Raw genomic sequence first — 20,081 nt, forward strand, 5'->3', positions numbered from 1 at the left:
TCAAGGGAAGGCAGAACAGGGAGTTTTTAATTATTACAGAGTTTGCTGGGATGATGAAAAATCCTGAAGATGGCAAGTCATGATGGTTGTACAATATGAATATACTTAATGCCCCTGAATTATACATTTTAAAAATGGCCAGAGTGGTAAGCTTTGTTATATATATTTTATCACACACACAAAAAATTGTGCATATACTCATAACCACAAGCCAATAGCACACTTCTGCAATGGTTGGTTGAAGAATGTCAAGAATAGTAACAATAATAAAGATAATTAATTGAGCTAAACAAAAGAAAAAGAGAGAAAATGATCTCAAATCGACAACCTAACATCACACCTAAGGACCTAGAAAAAAAAAGAGCAAACTTAAGTCCAAAGCTAGCAGAACGAAGGAGATCAAAACTAGAGCAGAGATAAAATAGAGAACATAAAAACAGTATCAAGGAAATAGAAAATTGGTTCTTTGAAAAGACCCACAAAATTGACAAACCTACAGCCAGACTAAGAAAAAAAGAAGATGCAAATAACTAAAATCAGAAATGAAAGTGGGGGAATTATTACCAACCTCAAATAAGTAAAACAAACAAAAAGGAGTAATAGTACTTCAACAAATAAACTAGATGAAAGTGGACAAATCCCTAGAAACACACAAATTACCAAAACTGACACAAGAAGAAATAGAAAATGTGAACAGGCCTATAACAGATTAAATCGGTAAAAAAAAAAAACAAACAAAAAAAACTTTCCAACGCCATATGTTCTTATGAATATAGATGAAAAAGTTCCTCAACAAATTCCCAGCAAACTACAACAGCACAGTAAAGGGATTATATACCATGACCAAGTGGTATTTATCTCAGGAATGCAAGGGTAGTTCAACATAAGAAAATCAACCAATGTAGTATATCATACACACACACAATGTGTATATCATACGTATAGGATATACACACATCATATGAGAGGACAAAAGGGAAAAACTACATGATGATTTCACTTGATGCAGAAAGAACTTTTGATAAAATCCAACACCCTTTTATGATAAAAGCACTCAGAAAAATAGGGACCAAAGAATAGGAATAAGTAGAATAGAGTGGTACGAACTTCAACTTTATAAGCATTTATGGAAAACCCCACAGCTAACATCATCCTCAATAGTGAATGACTAAAACCTTTCCTTTTAAGATCAAGAACAAGACAAGGATGCCCACTTTTATCACCACTATTCTACACTATACTGGAAGTCTTAGCCAAAGTAATCAGTCATGAAAAAGAAAAGGAATCCAATTTGGAAAGGAAGAAGTAAAACTATCTCTATTCACAGGTGATGTTATCCCATATGTAGAAAATTCCAAGAAATCTACAAAAACTCTAGTGCTGATAAATTCAGCAACATTTCACAGTGTATCAATGCAAAAATTCATTTGTTTGTTTTTGAATATACAACTCAAAAGCAAATTAAAGAAGACAATTCCATTTGCAGTGGAATCCAAAAGAATAAAATATCTGTAAATAAATTCAACCAAGAAGGTGAAAGACTTGTACGGTGAAAACTGCAGCAATGTTGCTGCACTGAATGAAAAGACATCTGTGCTATTATGGGTTGGAAGGTAATTTTATTAAAATGACAGTACTACCCAAAACAATCTATAGGTTCACTGTGATCTCTATCAAAATTCCAACAGCCTTTTTTGTAAAACTGTTGTGGAATATTCAAATGTTAAGTTGCTTTGTATCATTAACGATAACTGTAAGCAACCCAAACTAGTTATAACGGAATTTTAAATTATCTGGTGTATGCTGAAAGTGCCGTAAGAAGTTGAGACAGGATTCAATGATTCTGTGTTTTCTCATTTAGGGTCGAGTGATTAAAGTACGAATACCCAGTTGACGAGAGCCGTGTCTTTTGAAGCTTTAACAGAACTCCTACACTGATTCTCCAGTCTCCAATCACACTTGTATGGGTGCCTTTGTCCTCCACCCTTTAAATGCTCTTACGCATTTTGAGTACTGTTCCTCCACGTGTCAGATTCCTGTATAGTCTTAGTCTTAAATATTTCACATCTACCAAGGTATGTAAACTTTATAACATGCCTCAGAGAAAAGATTTTGCAATCATGCAGATCACAGCCTGTGAGCAAACTGCTCCCCTCTATATTTTAGTTTCCTCATCTGCAAAACAAGACCAGTAGGGTTGTTACAAGGATTAAAGCAAATGATTTACGTAAAGCATCTCCAACAATACCATGTACACCATAAACTCTAAATAAGAGCCAGCTAATTTTGTAACATACCAAAATTGGATGCATAATTACTATCTTCATTTTGTAAAGAACATGAGGATGTAAGCCCACCCTATTCCTCAGCTTTTGCCACAGCTATTCAAACTCAAAGTTGTCATAGGCAGGATTTTGTTTAAGGCCTTGAACCAGGCTTGTTTAAGAGGTCACTACAGCTTTATGAAATGTTCTATTGCCATCTTTTTTTAATAAGAGAGACCAAGAATAGAAATTTGTCCCTTTCTTATGTTCTTTCCAGCTAGAAATGCCAATAAATTACAAGTAAAGGAATCTAGCGTTCATTCGTTGTTCAATTTGTTGCACGGACTACGGTATAACACAATACAGCAATGCGAGGGAAGAAATTTATTTTGTTTAGTGTTAAAAAAAAAAAGATAAATTCACTGTCAGTATCACCAAAAGATAAATAGCATTTCCATAATTTCAAGTATGACCAAAGCACACAGGCCATTAGAAATGATATACAAAATTCTGAGGGCAGCAGCTTCCAAATGAAGTATTTAAGATACTTTCAGTTATAATGATCAGTAAAACGAAAAGCTTTGGCTTCTGACATATGTAGGTGGCTCTGCAATTGTTTAGAATGCTTTGCTTCTAGTCGGAGCTGTCTAGTTCTTTCTCTGACAGCTTGTTGCTCTGCTAGTTTTTCGATCCGTTTCCTTCGTAGCCATCTGCAGAAAAAGATATGATCAGAACTGGTGAGTATACACCTCTCTTTTGCTGTAAAGTTACTACTGCAGGCTATTAAAGGAAATTGAGTTCTTTACATTGAAATGCTGTAGTCACAACAAAAATTATTAAAGTACTAACTGAAAAATTTCAGACTTATCCCCTATGATCACACAAGGAAGCACAGTCACATTTGCAATCAAATACTTAAAATTAAGTTTCTCTTACAATGAAACTGCCAGCTAAAAAAACTGGGTTTTTAGTAATAAATATAATATTTCACATGTGATAAAGGTCCTATTCTTTTTTTTAATATGATTTTCTAAGCAATCAAGTATTTGATAGATTCCAAATAACTTATTTTTTGCAACTAGCTGTATTCTAAAACATGGCTCAGTTAGGTTAAGAATACCAACATACAGAAATATTGCCTTACCACTTGCAATAAGCACTGGGTGTTGTATGTAAGTGATGAATCACTGAATTCTACTCCTGAAACCAATACTGCATCGAATGTTAACTAAAATTTAAGTTAAAAAAAAAAAAAGAAAGAAAGAAAGGAAAAGACAGAAAGAAAGAAAAAGAAAGAGAAAGAAAGAAAAGAAAGAGAAAGAAAGAAAGAAAGAAAGAAAGAAAGAAAGAAAGAAAGGAAGAAAGAAAGAAAGGTAAGTAGGTTACCTCGTTCTTGGTAGACATTAATGTGCTCTATGGTGAAGAAGAGTCCACATTCTAACCAATTTGAATCTATAACCTTGCTTAGGTAAAATAACCCCCAAATAACTGTATACACACAGATGAAAGTATATATGTGGTATGCGTGTGTATACACACTTGTTTTCAGAAATAACCCTAAACAACGAAATAACTGTGTCAGAACTGAATAGACTGAAGCATCTAAGCCAAGGTTGTGTGGTCCTGAATTAGACACTACTTTGAGCAAATTAACTGTAGTCATTTAGGGGTCAACTGGGAAAAAATAGGATTCTGGACTGGGTATTAGATGAGATCGTCAATAAAAATAAGCAGATTACAGAACAGTATAACCAGTATGATCTCAATTTATATTTTAAAATTATAAATGTATGTATAGAGAAAAGATATGCACTAAGGTACTAACAGTGATCTCTGGGTGATGAAAATGTGACTTTTCTGCCTCCATTTCCACAATGCACATTTACTGCTTCTGTTATGATAATTATATGTTAAAAAAAAAAAATAGGAAAGGAAGAAAGAAGCACAGAAACAAAGACAGAGACAGCAAAAAAGACAGGAAAGAAAGGAACTTCAAACAACTGGACTCATTGCCTCTCCCAAGGCCTGCTGGCAAAATTCTGAAACCAGGTCTGTTTCCTCACAATTAGTCAGGTAATACAAAGTATCCACCAGGTAACTGAAAAGATCAGGTTTGCCTTGAAAGTATGTGTCCAAAATCTCTTTTTCCATTTGGTTTGTACAGATATTCCTCCTCAGCCTGTCTGTCTTTACATAAAAATATTTCTTGGGAAATGCAACTCTTTATTCAGTTTTTCTGAGGAGTGTATAAGAGAAGCTGTAAACAGTCTTTGGTCCGTTTCTCTAAGAAGTGAACAAGATAACAAATAAAATAAATGGCAGGCTATCAAAGGTTATCAGACTGGTGAAATATAAAATAATTTTGGTATTGAAAATATCTTGAAGAGGGGCGCCTGGGTGGCTCAGTCAGTTAAGCGTCGCACTCTTGGTATCAGCTCAGGTCATGATCTCACGATTCGTGAGATTGGGACCCACATGGAGCTCTGTGCTGACAGCCCAGAAGCTACGAGGGATTCTGTCTCCCTCACTCTCCGCCCCTCCCCCATCTCCAAAAATAAACAAACATAAAAAATAGAAAATACCTTGAAGAAAGAAAGAATGGTATATAGATACAATGCATAGTATGGAGCTAAAGAGTTTTCTCAGGTTTTAGAAGTGTGGACTTAAAACTGAATAGATATGTAATATAAGCAATAAAATATTTTGTGGTATTTTTTTTCCAAGCTTTCTTGACAATATAACTCTCTACAATGACTGTGAGAAAAGGGGAAACATGCCCTGCCTGTGACTTACTGTTTAAAGGCCCTTTCGCGGCCTTCGGTCCCTTTAAGGAAGAATAAACATTCCTCCTGCTTTCGTAGTTCTTCTGTCTTTCTTTCTCTCAGCTGCTCTTCGTGCTTTTTTTTAAGCCATAATCGAAAAGCTTGTTGTGGATCTCGGTTTTCCTGCTGGTTACAAAAACAAGCTTTATTTAATTTTCAATATACCAAAACAGCTTTTTGAGGCCCTGACTATAGGACCCTACAAGAATATGTGTTCCACTCATCAATTTTTCTTAATAATGCCAACCTCGCTACCTGCACTCCTAGCATCCAAACAAAATATATCGCCTTTGACTCGCACCACTGATTGCCCCCCGCCGGAAAACCCAACACTGTATTCATTGCCATTCAGCGCCTTTCAAAAGTCTTATTGAGGTAAGCAATAAATGAAAAAGGTTTAAATGCAGTGATTTGCAAACTTTTCAATGATGAGAGCCCTTTGACAAGTAAAGTAATTTTTCACACTGGCACAAAAAATAAAACAGGGTTGAAGAAAGATTGGGATAGGCAATATGAGTGGAGTTGAGGTCTTTGTAGCAATTCCTGAAGGCGCTCCCTGGAATGCAGTTGGAAAACTAATGATCTGACACTTCTGTTATTCATCCTTTCTTTTAAATTCTGTCTTTGTTTTTAACTTTTAAGAGCATCTAACTACCAAGCTCATCTCCAAACTGTAACTACTCTTATGGAGGGCGGCCATAAGGATTTGCAACCATAAGAATTTTCTCATCAGGATAACAGCCGTGATGATTTTGTCATAAGTAAAAGCCAGTGGGAGTAGCTTATTGTATATACAGTTCCTCAAACTTCACGATGGATCCTATCTTCAGGGAATTTTCACAGTGGAAAGAGCTCCTCTGTGAGAGAATAAAGAAAGCAAAGGGACAGATGTGGCGTGAGGGGAAAGCACGTCTCATCCTATGGATGCCTGGCTAAAACGCAAAGGACCTTTCCTTTATGTATTCATTTAATACTTTCCCCAAACATGAGCTCTATGATACAGAGCATACACTTCTTTCATCTTGCATTTTCCTTTATCTATCACTCCCATTGCCAAGTGTGTTCCATTTTAATTTACATAATTTATGTAACCTAGGATCTTTGATTTGCAATGCTGAAGTTTGTGAAGAGGACCCATGGACCTAAGGATCATCGCTGAACACCTAGAAGCCTGGGAAGGGCTGGAGATGACTAAAAAGGGTTCATGCTGGAATTCGAGATCAAGAGAGTCAAGGATTCAGAGGTGACCAGCATTTACTGGTATCTCTGTTCATTTATTCATTCAGCACTTACAGCTGTCTACCACATACAGTATATACAGGCACACTGGTACGGGGCTGCATCGGTGAAAAAACCAAGGTTCCCCCTCTTCCGTATTCTGTGATTGCTCGACACGGTGGTCCTCGTCACACGCAGCTACTTACATAAAATTTAAAATTCAGTACTTCACTCACATTAGCTACATTTCAAGCGCTTAATAGCCATGTTGTGGCCAGTGGCTACTTTACTGGACGCCACAAACAGCATTTCCATCATCACAGAAAGTTGTACTGGGCAGTGTTACTCTAGATGAGGAAGATGAAAACAGAGGATCGATCGATTGATAGGTCAGATTCAAAAGAGAAGTATGGTGAGGAGAGAGAGAAGTATGGGGGAGGTGAGGAGAAAGATGGTATGTAGACAGAAAGAGAGGGGGTAAGTTATTGGCTGTCTGGAGGAAGGGTATTTCAAGCAGTGGTAACAGTAAGAGCGAACGATCTGAGGAGAGACTGTGTTTGGTATGCTCAATAAACAGCAAAGAAGTGAAAGTGAAGCTACGGCAAAGTGGCTGGAAAGAGGTAGTAGGAGACGAAGTGAAAGAAGGCTATGGTAGGCGACGGCAGGAACACCAGGCAGGTTTTATTTTGAGACGAGAAGCCACTGGAGGTTTCTAAGCATAACGGACACAATCTACTCTGGGGATTCTCTCTCCCTCTCTCTGCCCCTCCCCCACTCATGCTTGCTCTCCCTCTCTCTCTTTCTCTCTCCAAATAAATAAATAAATAAATAAATAAATAAATATTTTTCTTTAAAAAGAAGCTCTGAATTGTATTCTTTAAAAACATGAACCATGGCTGAACGTAATTTATTTCAAAAAATGTTCATGTTAAAAGGCATCGTGGTTATGTATTTCCCTTCGGAATTTTTTTTTCTTGATTTGAAGTCTGTCTCAAAGATTAACTTTAATAAGGAACCGTATCATAAATGAATCGTATTCTCAAGAACTTTTGTGAATTTTGTCACTTTGAATTTGGACGCTTAACTGACTGAGCCACCCAGGCACCCCCAGTTCGAAGTTTCTATTATCCCCAAGTAGGACACAATAGAACACTGAAGCGTACATTTATTTTTATAAATACCCTATAAAAATATTATGTTGGGCTGAGTGCCACGAAGCCTGAGGGTCCCCCCTCCCCTGGGAAACTGCAGGCAGTGCACTCACGGCTGTGTTGTTCTTGGTCACTGAAACGCACGCTCCTCTTGTCTGCAACACTTTTCAACGTTACAGCAACGTGCTGTGCCTCTCCCCTCCCCAGCCTGAATTCCCCGCTTCCCTCAAAAACTTCCCTAGTTTCTCCCTCGTGATTCCCATTCGAAGATATAAAAACTCCTAAACATGTCCATTCTCACAAGATACCGAGCGGGCCCTGGACTTAAACCTCCTGTGTTACCCAAATCCGGACTCTCCCCCAAGACGCAGTTTTCCTCTCCCAAATAGACTCCGCATTTCCCGCCAAACTTCAAGTACTTCACAGGTCAGGTGCAGAAGTTAGGACACACCCCTTCATACTCTTCAGAACTCTATGCCTCTACTCCTCTAAGTAAAGCCACACTCCTCTGACATTTACACCATTTGGCTCCCTTAATGTCACGACCCCTGGTCATTCAACATCCAGCCTCACAGAGTTCTCATTTTCTCATCTTCTAGGCCTTTCTCCGGGGCCCTCGACACCCAGTCCTACAGCCACAGCCACATCCCCACAAACTGGGGATGGAGGGCGGCCATTAGTCTTTGAAATCACTAATCTTCTCATTCCCCACGCTAACCATAAGATACATCTCTCCGGTCACGTTTCAGCAGCTTCACCCGGATGTTTCGTAGGTACCTCAAACCCAACAAGTGAAAAACTGAAATAGCCGTTTCCTCCACCAGTGTGTTACTCTCTACTGCTCCAGTGAGTGGCACCATCGTCCACCGAGCTCCTCAGAAGAGAAAATTGGTATATTCTCTTTAAACCTCATTCTCCCTCACACACGTATCTAATTCATTACAAAATTCCTCCAGTCAGTATTTTAGAACATCTTAAATGACTCGTATCTCTCTCCCTCCCTCTCTCCCCCTCTCCTGTTACAATTCTAGCCCGAGTCACTATCCTTTCTCCCTCACCTACATCTGCTTTTCAGTTGCTCTCCCCACATCTGCTCTTGCCCCCTTCATTCAGTTATAATAATTCAGTCAAGACCATAAACAGAAAATTCACAGAATATACACATGGTCATATGTACTCATGAAGAAAAATTAAGAAGATAAACCACATAAAGTGTTAGTCAGGATGTGGTAAACATTCGCTCTCACACACTGTCGGAGGGACTATCAATTGATACAACCTTTCGGGAGGTTAATTTTTGCACATTTAACTAGAAATTTCACTCTGGACACCCAGTGAGTCATAGATTCCACTCTTCAGAAACTCTCCTACAGAACGAACATGTTCACTACAGCACTGGTAGTGAATAGAACAATATCGGAGCCAAGCTGAATACCCACAATTGAGGATTTAATAAATTATCTCTGAGCAGAACACTATGCAACTACTTGAAAAGAAATATCTAAATGTAATGACCTAGAAATAGTCTCTGAAGAGTTAAATGGAAAAAAAAAGCAAAGTGTATCATAAAATTTTGATTTGTGAGACTGTAAATATAAATAAGACTTGGAAGACTTGCACACACTCTAAAAGTGCGTAGCACTAGGAGATGAGTCAGGGGAGGGCACAGGACTGAATTTTCAATTTTTTATTTCTATGCTTTTTAGAAAAATTGGTAGGGGTAGGGACGGTTTTTTGCTTTGTCTTTGGTTTCCTGTAATGTTTCCAATTTTTAAAAACTCCATAATTTGGTGTCTTTAATTTGTTAGCTTTCACGTAAGATTTAGATGTATCTATTCTTTTAAAAAAAATTTTTTTTGAGTATAGTTGACACACGATAATGTCACATTACTTTCGGGTGGATAACATAGTGACTCACCCTCTCTAGGCTCACCACAAGTGTAGCTGCCATCCGTTACCACACAACACTATTACAATATCCTGTACTGGATTCCTCACGCCGACCCTTTTCTTGCCATGACTTATTCATTCCGTAACAGGAAGCCTGTACTTCCCATTCCCCTTCACCCATTTTGCCCATCCCCCTACCCTCACCTCCCGGCGCTGGCAACCACCATTTTGTTCTCTGTATTTGTAGGTCTGACTCCTTTTGTTTGCTCATTTGTTTTGTTTTTCAGATTCTACATTATGTGTGAAATCAAACAGTATTCGTCTTTTCTCCATCTGTCTATATGTCTATTGTTTTTTTTTTATTTTTAATGTTTTATTTATTTTTAAGATAGAGAGAGACAGAGCATGAGTGGGGATGGGGCAGAGAGAGAAAGGGAGACACAGAATCTGAAGCAAGTTCCAGGCTCTGAGCTGTCAGCACAGGGCCCGACACAGGGCTCGAACTCACAAACCGTAGGATCATGACCTGAGCCAAAGTCGGACGCTCAACCGATTGAGCCACCCAGGCATCCCTATTGTTTTTTATATGTTTATTTATTTATTTATTTTGAGAGACAGCACAAGCATGGGAAGGGCAAAGAGAGAGGCAGAGAGAGAACACGGGGCTCCATCCCATGAACCGTGAGATCATACCCGAGCTGAAATCAAGAATCCGGTGCTTAACCGACTGAGCCACCCAGGCATGCCATTATGTCTGTTCTTAAGTAGACCCATTCTGTAGAGTTTGTGTGTGTGTGTGTGTGTGTGTGTGTGTGTGTGTGTGTGCATGTGCGTGTGTGTATGCATGTGTATGCTATCTTTGTCCTATTTGAATAGCAAAGTTATAATATCCTGAAAAAACATATTGGTAGTTTTCCATTTCCTGTGCTATAAAAGTCTGAATAAAATAGGACTCATTTGATTTTCACAGGCTTCTTAGAATTTAATTGTAAAGTCATCTGTATGTTGCATCTTTTGCAAGGGTTGCCCTTGGCCCACTTTTCCTACTTTTTCCATAGGTTCTTATTCTGATATTCTCATTTCTTGCTGTAATTCAGCTTTCATATCTGTACCAACTCACATTTCATAGAGAAGATTTACTTACTCTGCTATTCATGTCTTCGATTTGCTTTGCTCGCTGAATTCTCCTCATTTCTATGACCTGCTCTCTTTTCTTTTGCAACCATGCTTTAAATACCATGTCATTCTCTTTTTTCTTTTCTTTTTCTTCTTCTATTTTTCGTTGTTCTTCCTGGTGGAAAGAGTTATCAAAAGACATTCATGAAAAACTAATAAAACTGTATATGAGTTATCAGAGTAGGGAGATATATTTTGAGATCTGAAATTAGCATTCTCTGCTCCTAAAACTTTCCATCGGAAAATTGGGCTTCTCAAAAAAAAAAAAAAGTAGGTACTCTAATTTGCTTAGGAATAAAATTAAGGTTTATCAGATAAATGAAATTGGAGAGATAAATTCTACAATTACATAGATGTACAATATATGTATGCATGCTGTTCAGAAATTCCTTGAATCTCTCCTTCATTTCCTGGTTTACTTTTGGAATTAAACCCCTCAAATTGTAGCTTTGCCAAAGAAAAAAAAAGGCCACCACACTCTAGAAGCACTATATGGTGTCTACAGGAGCATCATAAATGTTTGAAACATTTTTACATTATTGTTAAATTTGTTAATTGTGATAAATGACATTGTGGTCATGAAAGAGAAGGCTAACATCGTCATTTAGAAATATATATTAAAATGTACAAGTGAGCAATAATGCTCTACCTAGGACTTGCTTTAAACATACATCAGCCAAGAAACAAAGGAGATGAAGCAAATATGCCAAAATCTCAATGACTTTCAAATCTGGGTGATGGGGACACAGAGATTAACCGTACCTTCATATGTGTTTGAAATTGTTTATTGCACTGTTTAAAAATATTTTTCAACTAATATATATTCACAAAGTAACATTTTTTGTTATCAGAACGATATTTAGACAGTTAACTACAGGAACAAAATGAATTTTTTATATGAATTATTCAATGAATGTTAGAAAAGGAAGTTTCTTAAACTGGAGGAGGGGTACTTAAACCAGTTGTGTAGAGCTATAAAATAGTCACTAGGAGCAAAGCGGAGCATGTCAGGAACATATCACAGCGAAAATTGTACTGAGCTAAAAGTTAGGAGATCTGAGTAGCAAGCAGGCTGCGATCGTACTGTCGATTTGGTCAAACCACTTAACTCTGCATTCTCCTCTACAAGATGGAGTGAAATTAATGAGCTCTCAAGTCTCTCCCAATACTAAAATTTTATCACTTAAATGAACTGAATTATATAATGTATGCTTTAATTTTCTTCAAATGGTGGAATTCAGAGTTCTTTCTTTACATTTTAACAATATAGCAAGTCTTTCTAATTCCTTTTGATTGAACAAAATGTAAGAAGGAAAGAAAATATCCTATCCAATAGACAGCACAGAATGTCTTTTAAAATACCGATATACTGGAAAGGTGTGTATAATTTTGTGACAGAATCCTGGTGATACTCGCCTTTTAAAAATACGTACATAGGGTGGCTCTGTCAGTTGAGCATCCGAATTGGCTTCAGGTCATGATCTCACGGTTCATGAGTTCAAGCCCCACGTTCGGCTCTGTGTTGACAGCTCAGAGCCTGGAGCCTGCTTCAGATTCTGTGTCTCCCTCTCTCTCTGCCCCTAACATCCCCTCCCCACACCCCTCCCCTGCATTCTGTGTCTCTTTCTCTCAAACATTAAAAAAAAAATTTAATAAACATATTTGCATATATGTGAATAAAGACTGAAGATTTCTATTTTGAAATACCTATATACTATTTTCTAAGCTCTAAAAAATGCTTATATAAAAGGTGAATTTATCACAGATTAAAATTTACATTTATTTGTAAGTTTCTTTTTACAAGAAGGACCTTGGGTAATGTGAAAGGTGAAATAAAATGGATTCACCTTATGTCAAGGAATTTTAAAATGGAGTCAGGGGCCATTAGGATGTGGGCCTTATGCAAGTCCTCACTGGGTATAATCATAAACTTTTGAATTGGGCCAAACTACCAATATAACAAGGATTCTACCAGTACCCGCAACCTGCTACAGTAACAGACTTTTTCTCAGCAATAGCCTTAGCCACCAATTATGCATAGCCAAGATTAGTTTTCTGCTGTCAACGCCAAACAAAATTCTTTGTAAATAACGTAAAGAAGCATTCTTTTTTTGCCTCTAAAAACGCTTGACTTTTGTGCCCTAGTGGACATAATTTGGGTTGCTACCCAAATCTCTACTCCCCAAATTGCAATTCTGAGACCTGAAATAGTAAGTGCTTTTGTTTTGTTTCAGTTCTGCCTCTTTTCTCAGTTGATGATGTCTTGCATCAATACAGACAGTATGGTAAGATGATTATCTTTCTGGAGGAGCTTTTAGATATTACACAGAAGATATCAGCCGAAGTACAGATAATGCAGTTGCCAAAGAAAACAATGGAATGATGCACTTAGAATAGATACAGTATAGCAGCTCAACTCAGCAAATATTTTGTTGGGTATAAACAAGGAAAGCCTTCCCCTGAAACCAACTAGAAAATATGAAAAAGCCTTAGCATTTCCATACAGTCTTGAGCAAGCATATAAGTAATAAAGACCATGCCTTGAGCAAGTGCATAAACCAAGGGAAATTTAGTTCTGAGGATCCTGACATGAGAAAAGTGCATCTCAGCACCAAGAGGATCAAAATAAAAACGAAACTATTTCTGAGTCACACCAGTTCAAGATTACTCAGTCCAGTAGTGAAAAGACACTGAAATTCTATAAAACCTCTCATATAACATTTATAGAAATATACAAATGCACTTACACATTTGTGTGTACAGCAAACATTATTATAGTTCATTCTCAAATGTTATTTTGTATTGTCATCAAGTTTGGCGTTAGCAGATCCTTTTAAGTACTGCTATAAACCAAGCAAACTAAGTCTGCGAGTGACAGTTCAGATATTAGTGGCCAAGCAAGCTAAACTTTATTTAGTATGCATTTTTTCAGATTCCTGCCTGAGCATTCTATAGGTTATAAACCCTTACTAACTTTGTTTTTCACCTTTTTCTGCTAATATGGGCTCCTTATTGAAACACCAGAAATTTCCTTGATAATTTCCTACATAATTCCTATACCATTTCTCAATAGACACCAAGAAAATAGATTCTGACTCCTATTTTGCTCTAAACAAGTTGAATGATTTTGGTAAAGTTAATTAAACTTCTAGACTATAGATTTCTTATCTGTAAAAGGCTCTTTAGGGATTCTTCTAATTGTAAAATTCTATTTACCTGTGATCCTGCTGAAGTTTGGCCTTTACGGTCAGATATTTTCTGGTTCAGCTTAATATCATCAGGTATCCAGTAAAACAGAGAACTGGGGCACTGATTTAAGTCATTTAGAGAAAATTCACCAGTTTTACTACCTGGAGTTTTCATTAATAAAACACAGTTTTATTCAAGAGCTATGAAAAAAAGATCCCAAATGAAGTAAGCATTGCTAAGAGAGTCACTCAGAATGGAGTGGAAAGGGCTTGAGGAAGCAGGACCAGTGCAGGTCTCTCCCTGCAGTTCTCAGTTCTCAGAACAACGGGAACTTCTGACTCTTGCCAATTGCAACCAGAACTCCTCCTTCTACTTTGAACTGAAATAGAGATAATGTAACACCTGTTAGCTAAATAGTCAATTGTGTATTAGATAGTTTAAACTCTGCCCCCACCAATCATAATTCTTTCAAAACAAGTTACATGACCTTGTGGGTTTTGTCTTTATAAGCCTGCACTCCCCACTCATAATTCAAAGCACTGTCAATTTTGGTTGACCTGTGTTTCCCGGATTGCAATCCCAAAAACTCCAAATAAACGCTCTGGTTGCTTCACAGCCTCTTCTTCATCAACATTACTGGGCATAGCTGGTAGGATCTCAAGTACCTGACCTCTGTCCCCAGTGTTGCCGTGGATTTGAGTCAGGTACCAAGAGTCCATTGCACTCCTACATACCCTTGGTGGCTTCAAGTCACAGTGATAAATCCTCTTGGTCCTGAACCTCCCATCTTGGTCAAGGTTCAGGCCTTTAATTGGATGTCCTCTGTTGCTTGCTTCTGTCCTCACTCATTTTTGAGGGGAGGATTCCATCTTCACTCATTCTGAATGGAATATTTGGGTTTCAGGTTCTTGGTAAGTACTCAATTATGGGAAATAATTTTTTTTTATTTTTTTTAATGTTTATTATTTTTGAGAGAGAGAGAGAGACAGAGACCAAGCAGGGAAGGGGCAGAAAGAGAGGGAGGCACAGAATCCGAAGTAGGCTTCAGGGTCTGAGCTGTCAGCACAGAGCCCGACGCGGGGCTCGAACTCACAGACCGCGAGATCACGACCTGAGCCGTAGTCGGCTACCCAACCGAGTGAGCCACCCAGGCGCCCTGGGAAATAATTCTTCTAAGGAGCTTCTAATATTCAGCCCCCTATTGTAACTCCTGCAGTATTTATGTTAAGGAATATGGTCTTTCTTGCTGTGAATTTTTGCCCCATTGGATCAAATTACCCAAGAGGATTTAAAACTTCATTGGTCAAAACGGACACTTTGGATGTCCTACAGCTAGTTTACTTGCATGCACAATTGGAAAAGGCTTATAAAGACGACCAAATGGGATGCCTATTTCAGTTGGTACCTGGGGGGTTTCAAACATAGTCAGGATTTTAAAAATCTCGTCTTTACAAAATGCCATTTCTAAACTAACTGAAGCAAACAGACAACTTTAAAAAGACCCGTCCTCTCTGTCTCAGGCACCGTCTCCTTCCCTTCCTCCTGCTTTGCCTCTGGGCGTGCAACAGCCCTCTTGCACCAAGGACCTGCCTCTGGGGCCATCTTCCTCCTTCCCTCTGTCCCATCTGTGTACCCTCCTCCACTTCCTCATTCCAATTTTCTTGCCAGAATTCCGGGGACAGCTCTATAAGGATCTTCACAGCACACAAATAAAAATCCTTAGTAAAAGACTTTGGTCATCTGAGCAGTTAACTCAGATTAACTTAGCAGGTAACTTGGGTTACCTAACTTACGTTAGGTTAACTAACTAACCTAACATAAGTTCATCTGCCAGAAACACAATTCGGATCCGCTATTCTTTTGAGAAGAGCTTGAATCATGCCTGAATCACGGTATAAATTTTAAAATGAAACCATAAGGTTTCTGTCTATAGCTACCTATATGTTACATATGTCTACATATGTATGTGACAGTGATGTGACATTTTCTAGCTCTGATGGCACTGTCAAAGTTAATTTATGAAAAAGGTCCATTTAATTGGATTAAAAACAATGAAGTGCTTCCATAAATTAAGTAGTCAAAAAATTCCCAGAAATACAAAAACCACTAACCCAAATCTTTCTCAAGTTCACATGATCTGAGACAATCCTTGATAAATAAATGCTAGTTTAATGGAGAACAAATTGCTGGTTACCAGAGGGGAGGTGAGTGGAGAACTGGGTGACACAGGTGATGGGAGACTGAGGAGTAGACTTGTGATGAGCACTGAATGTTTTATGCAAGTGTTAAATCTCTACACTGTATACCTGAAACTAATATTACACTGTATGCTAACTGGAATTTGAATAAAAACTTTAGTAAGAAAATAAAAGCAAAAAATGCAAGTTTATGTTTGCTGGTTTAGTAAAAACAGGAATGTCTTCAGGGTTATCAGCATCACGATGAGGCAATGGAGATACACAACTTTTTCTGCCTGGGTTTACTAATCATAAAAGCTCATGCTATTTCTGTTTCAAAATCTGTCAAGAAAAGAAATAGCTTAAGATGATGATTAGCTGTCTAGTGTTTTAATCCAAGTATAATTACTAAAAGCAAGCAATCTAAGTAAATTTAAAGGAGAACAAAGTTTATGCTGAATCAAACTAGATAACAAATGTTCATTAACCACCTAAATCATTTCAAAATATATAGCACAACATACTGAAATATTGATTGCTAAACCTAAGTTTATTTAGTTTTGGCTTTTAAATTTTTTTTTACAGAAAAACAAAAATATATAATATTTAGGTCTGTTTAATAAACAAACCTATGCAAAAAAAATTTAAATGACTAGGAGAGGGATTATACTTCTAGAAACTATGGAATGATGAGGGGCGCCTCGGTGGCTCAGTTGGTTACGTGTCTGACTCTTGATTTCAGCTCAGGTCATGATCTCAGGGTTTGGGAGTTCGAGCTCCTTGTCGGGCCCCGTGCTGGCAGTGTGGAGCCTGCTTGGGATTCTCTTTCTGTCCCTCCCTCGTTCTCTCTCTCTCTCTCTCTCAAAATAAATAAACTTAAAAAAAGTGACTTATAAAAATTATGAAATGATGAAACATATTTATAAATGTGCCAGTCCACAATGGTTTCTTGGTTTTCACTAGGAATTAAGATTCTAAGAGTTAAAAATTCTATTTAGTATTTTTGAAAGTAAAACTACTAAAATTCAACAAGGATGTAAGAAAATGACTGTATATGGAAAGTAAGAGAGGAAAAGTAGAGTGTATGTTTTTGGTAAAAGAAGGTATGGGGAAGAAATGAATTTTGTTGAGGGAAATGAAAGTGATTTTGTCATAAAGCTGATTATTTCAGAAAGAGAAAGAAAAAGAGACAAACTAAAATAGACACAGAAAGTTGTAGAAGGTTCATAGGAAAGACGTCTTGGAAAAGGAATTTCATGTGTAATCAAGCTGGCCAAGGTTAAAATTAATGTACTTAAACTTCAGTTTTGATATCCAAAGTACACTAGTGCAAAATTTTGGTTTTCTCTGTTGAAAGGACAAAATTTTCTCAGATTGTTGGCGTGCCCTTCATAAGAGATTGTACCCAAAGTTTCTTTACTTTTAATGTAATCTGCCTAGGAAACAGAGTCTATGTTTTGTCTTTATCACGTCTTTGATGACTTGGGAAAGCTGAGTCTTCTTCTCTGTTAAAACCAGCTAAGGCTTTTGTAGCTAACTGTAATCTTCTGTATTTGTCCCTGATAATTTAGGTAAATGGATAATGAAGTATTGTTTTATAATTTTCTGTTATCCTATTGGGTCAAGTGTCCAAACATTTTGATATTTTTTACAAACTCCCCCAAATCAACTTCTAAATGAAGTCTTTTTGATCTGGAAAATTCCGTATGACCTATTAGGTTTATTTGATATGTTAAATCACATGGGAAGCATTGTCAAATAAGAAATAATATTAAACTTTCTTTATGTAACATCTGTACAGTGTTCCAAATACTGTGTGAAATCCCTAGAAATCTGATTATTTCCTGATACAATGCTATCAGCCATCATTTTAAAATGTATGACAGGGGCGCCTGGGTAGCTCAGTTGGTTAAGCGTCTCACAGTTTGTGGGTTCGAGCCCTGTGTCAGGTTCTGTGCTGACAGTTCAGAGCCTGGAGCCTGCTTCAGATTCTGTGTCTCCTTCTCTCTCTCTCTCTGCCCCTCCCCTGCTTGTGCTCTATCTCTCAAAAATAAATAAACATTAAAATTTTTTTTAAATAAATAAAAAATAAAATGTATGTCATAGGGGCACCTGGGCGGCTAAGTCAATTAAGCATCTGACTCTTGATTTCGGCTCAGGTCATGATGTCATGGTTCTTGAGATTGAGCTCCGTGTCAGGCTTCACCTACCTGCTTATGATTCTCTCTCTCCCTCTCTCTCTGCCTCTCCCTCTCCCACCTCTCTCAACATAAATAAACTTTAAAAAAATAAAAAAATAAAAAATAAAATGTATGTCATAAAAATAAGCAACCCCCACTGCAAATGCCATTATAATGATACTCATTATACTTAGCATCTGTCCTCCAGTAGATTAACCTTTTATGAAACCCTCTTGCTGTCTCCCCCAAATGTCATCATTTCAAACTATCATTCTCTAAATCCTGCCTTCTAAACCCTTACCTTCTGATGACAGAGACATCTCTTACCCTCTGGGCCCTTTGAAATATGGCAGTTGAATTTTATCTAGCTGCCACCATCTCAAGGACACAAATATGTTCTAGTAATGGCTTGCATGTTTTCTCACTGTGCAAGAGCCTTTCCTAGTCATGGAACTATGGCCTCAGTTCCATGGTAAATATTATTGGAGAAAATAAGTCCAAACTGAGGCATACCCTCGGAACCTCACAGTGACTGAGGGAGCTATTTCACAAAACAAATATCATAGGCCATTTGCCACATCTGGCCAATATTACAACATTTTCGTTGCGCATATCATCCCCAATACTCTGCCACTGTAGAACAAACAAATGGAATAATTAAGACCCCCCAACTGGCAAATCTTACTGAGTCTTTCAGTCTGCTTTGGTCTAAAGCCCTCCCCTTCAAATTATTTAACCTCAGATCCACTCTATTTGGTAAACGCTAATTATCTCCCTTTGAAATCATTACCAAAACACCTATGAGGATGGCCTACTACTGAAAGGAAATCCACTAATCTATTGCAAAGATCTTATCAAGGTACTTGAAACTAATACCGAGCTCATACAGCAATCTTTTCGCAGCACACTTCTGGGTGACAAACATCTTCAACATCATGATCTCCCACCTGGACATTTGCTTCCTGGAAATGTCACCCACACAAGGATGCCCTCCAACCTCACTGGGAAGGGCCACATCAAGCATTTGTTAACTAACCCCCAGGCTGCTAAACTTAAAGGCGTTGACCTATGGGTTCACAGTTCTTATTTAAAAAAAAAAAAAAAAAAAAAAAAAAAGGCATCCTCTCCTGACTGGACATCCCCACCCACAAGAGATCTCAAACTAAAAATATCCAGACCCACTCAAAATCAACAATCTGGGTGAGAAGCAGATGGCACCTGAGGTAGACAGACAGCTTTCCCAAGAGTCATGACCAGGCCTGTATATCTCACAACAGACTCTTCCTAATGCCTCATGGCCATGAAATATTTGGAACAATCCTTGTAGCAGGCACTTTAGCACTAAAGTGCCTCCTATATTTGGCTCTTGCAGACATGCCAAGGCACAAATAACAAGTGTTTCCCAACAGACACTCGTAGCTGCAAGACCCCCCTCTTACAAAAGATTCTTTCAGCTAAGATGTGAAACACACAGCCACCCTCCTTCCGTCTGCTCAAATAAAACAGATCCCTGGTTTTCTCCTATCATGTCCTCTATACCGATAAATGAGTCCATAACCAGTTCTAAGCAGAGATGCTTTTTTTGCACCCCTACAGGACACATTTTTGTCTGCACTTACAGGGGAGAATCTTGGGCATCTGCTTGCCTAGACAGCTGGAGAATGGCAAAGCAATGCCACCTGGGATATCTAACTTCCCTTTCTTCTGTCCTTAAGTTAATTACTAAAGGATAACCATACAGGAACTAATCATAGAACTAAAAGGAGTCTCCCCGCTAAAAAAAAAAACTGAAAGAAGATAATTATCCAGATGACAACCCCTCCGAATAAAAAGATAACAGTTGGGGGCGTTCCCAAGGCTGTGGTCTCCCAGGAGAGAAGAACTTTAGTGAAGGGGCCCAATTTGGGAGGATCTTCAGTTGCTGGCTTGGAATGAGTACATGATTGGAAATCTTTCTTGAACCATCAGCAGAATTGCCAGGTTCACTGCCTGAGCTATTAGAGCCAGGGCAAGT

At 38.0% G+C, this 20,081-nt stretch overlaps 1 protein-coding gene across 7 annotated transcripts in view; it reads right to left on the minus strand.

The window, feature by feature from the left end:
* Positions 1–2,633: 2,633 nt before the first annotated feature.
* Positions 2,634–20,081, minus strand: part of CCDC181 (coiled-coil domain containing 181) — a 28,312-nt gene continuing 10,864 nt past the window's right edge. For 4 of the 7 annotated variants that reach the window (XM_060643442.3, XM_060643444.3, XM_060643445.3 and 1 more), the window contains exons 4-6: positions 10,490–10,636; positions 5,058–5,212; positions 2,634–2,974 (exon numbers count right to left, since the gene is read on the minus strand). In XM_060643442.3, coding sequence (XP_060499425.1) covers positions 2,815–2,974; positions 5,058–5,212; positions 10,490–10,636 — 462 coding nt within the window. In that variant the 3' untranslated portion in view covers positions 2,634–2,814. Of the gene's footprint in view, positions 2,975–4,381; positions 4,548–5,057; positions 5,213–10,489; positions 10,637–20,081 lie in introns of all 7 variants that reach the window. The other 3 variants (XR_009613391.3, XM_060643443.3, XM_060643447.3) reach the window with 3 other exon arrangements.

Source organism: Panthera onca, chromosome F1 (genome assembly GCF_046562875.1).
Source record: "Panthera onca isolate mPanOnc1 chromosome F1, mPanOnc1 haplotype 2, whole genome shotgun sequence".
Classification (NCBI taxonomy): Eukaryota; Metazoa; Chordata; class Mammalia; order Carnivora; family Felidae; genus Panthera; species Panthera onca.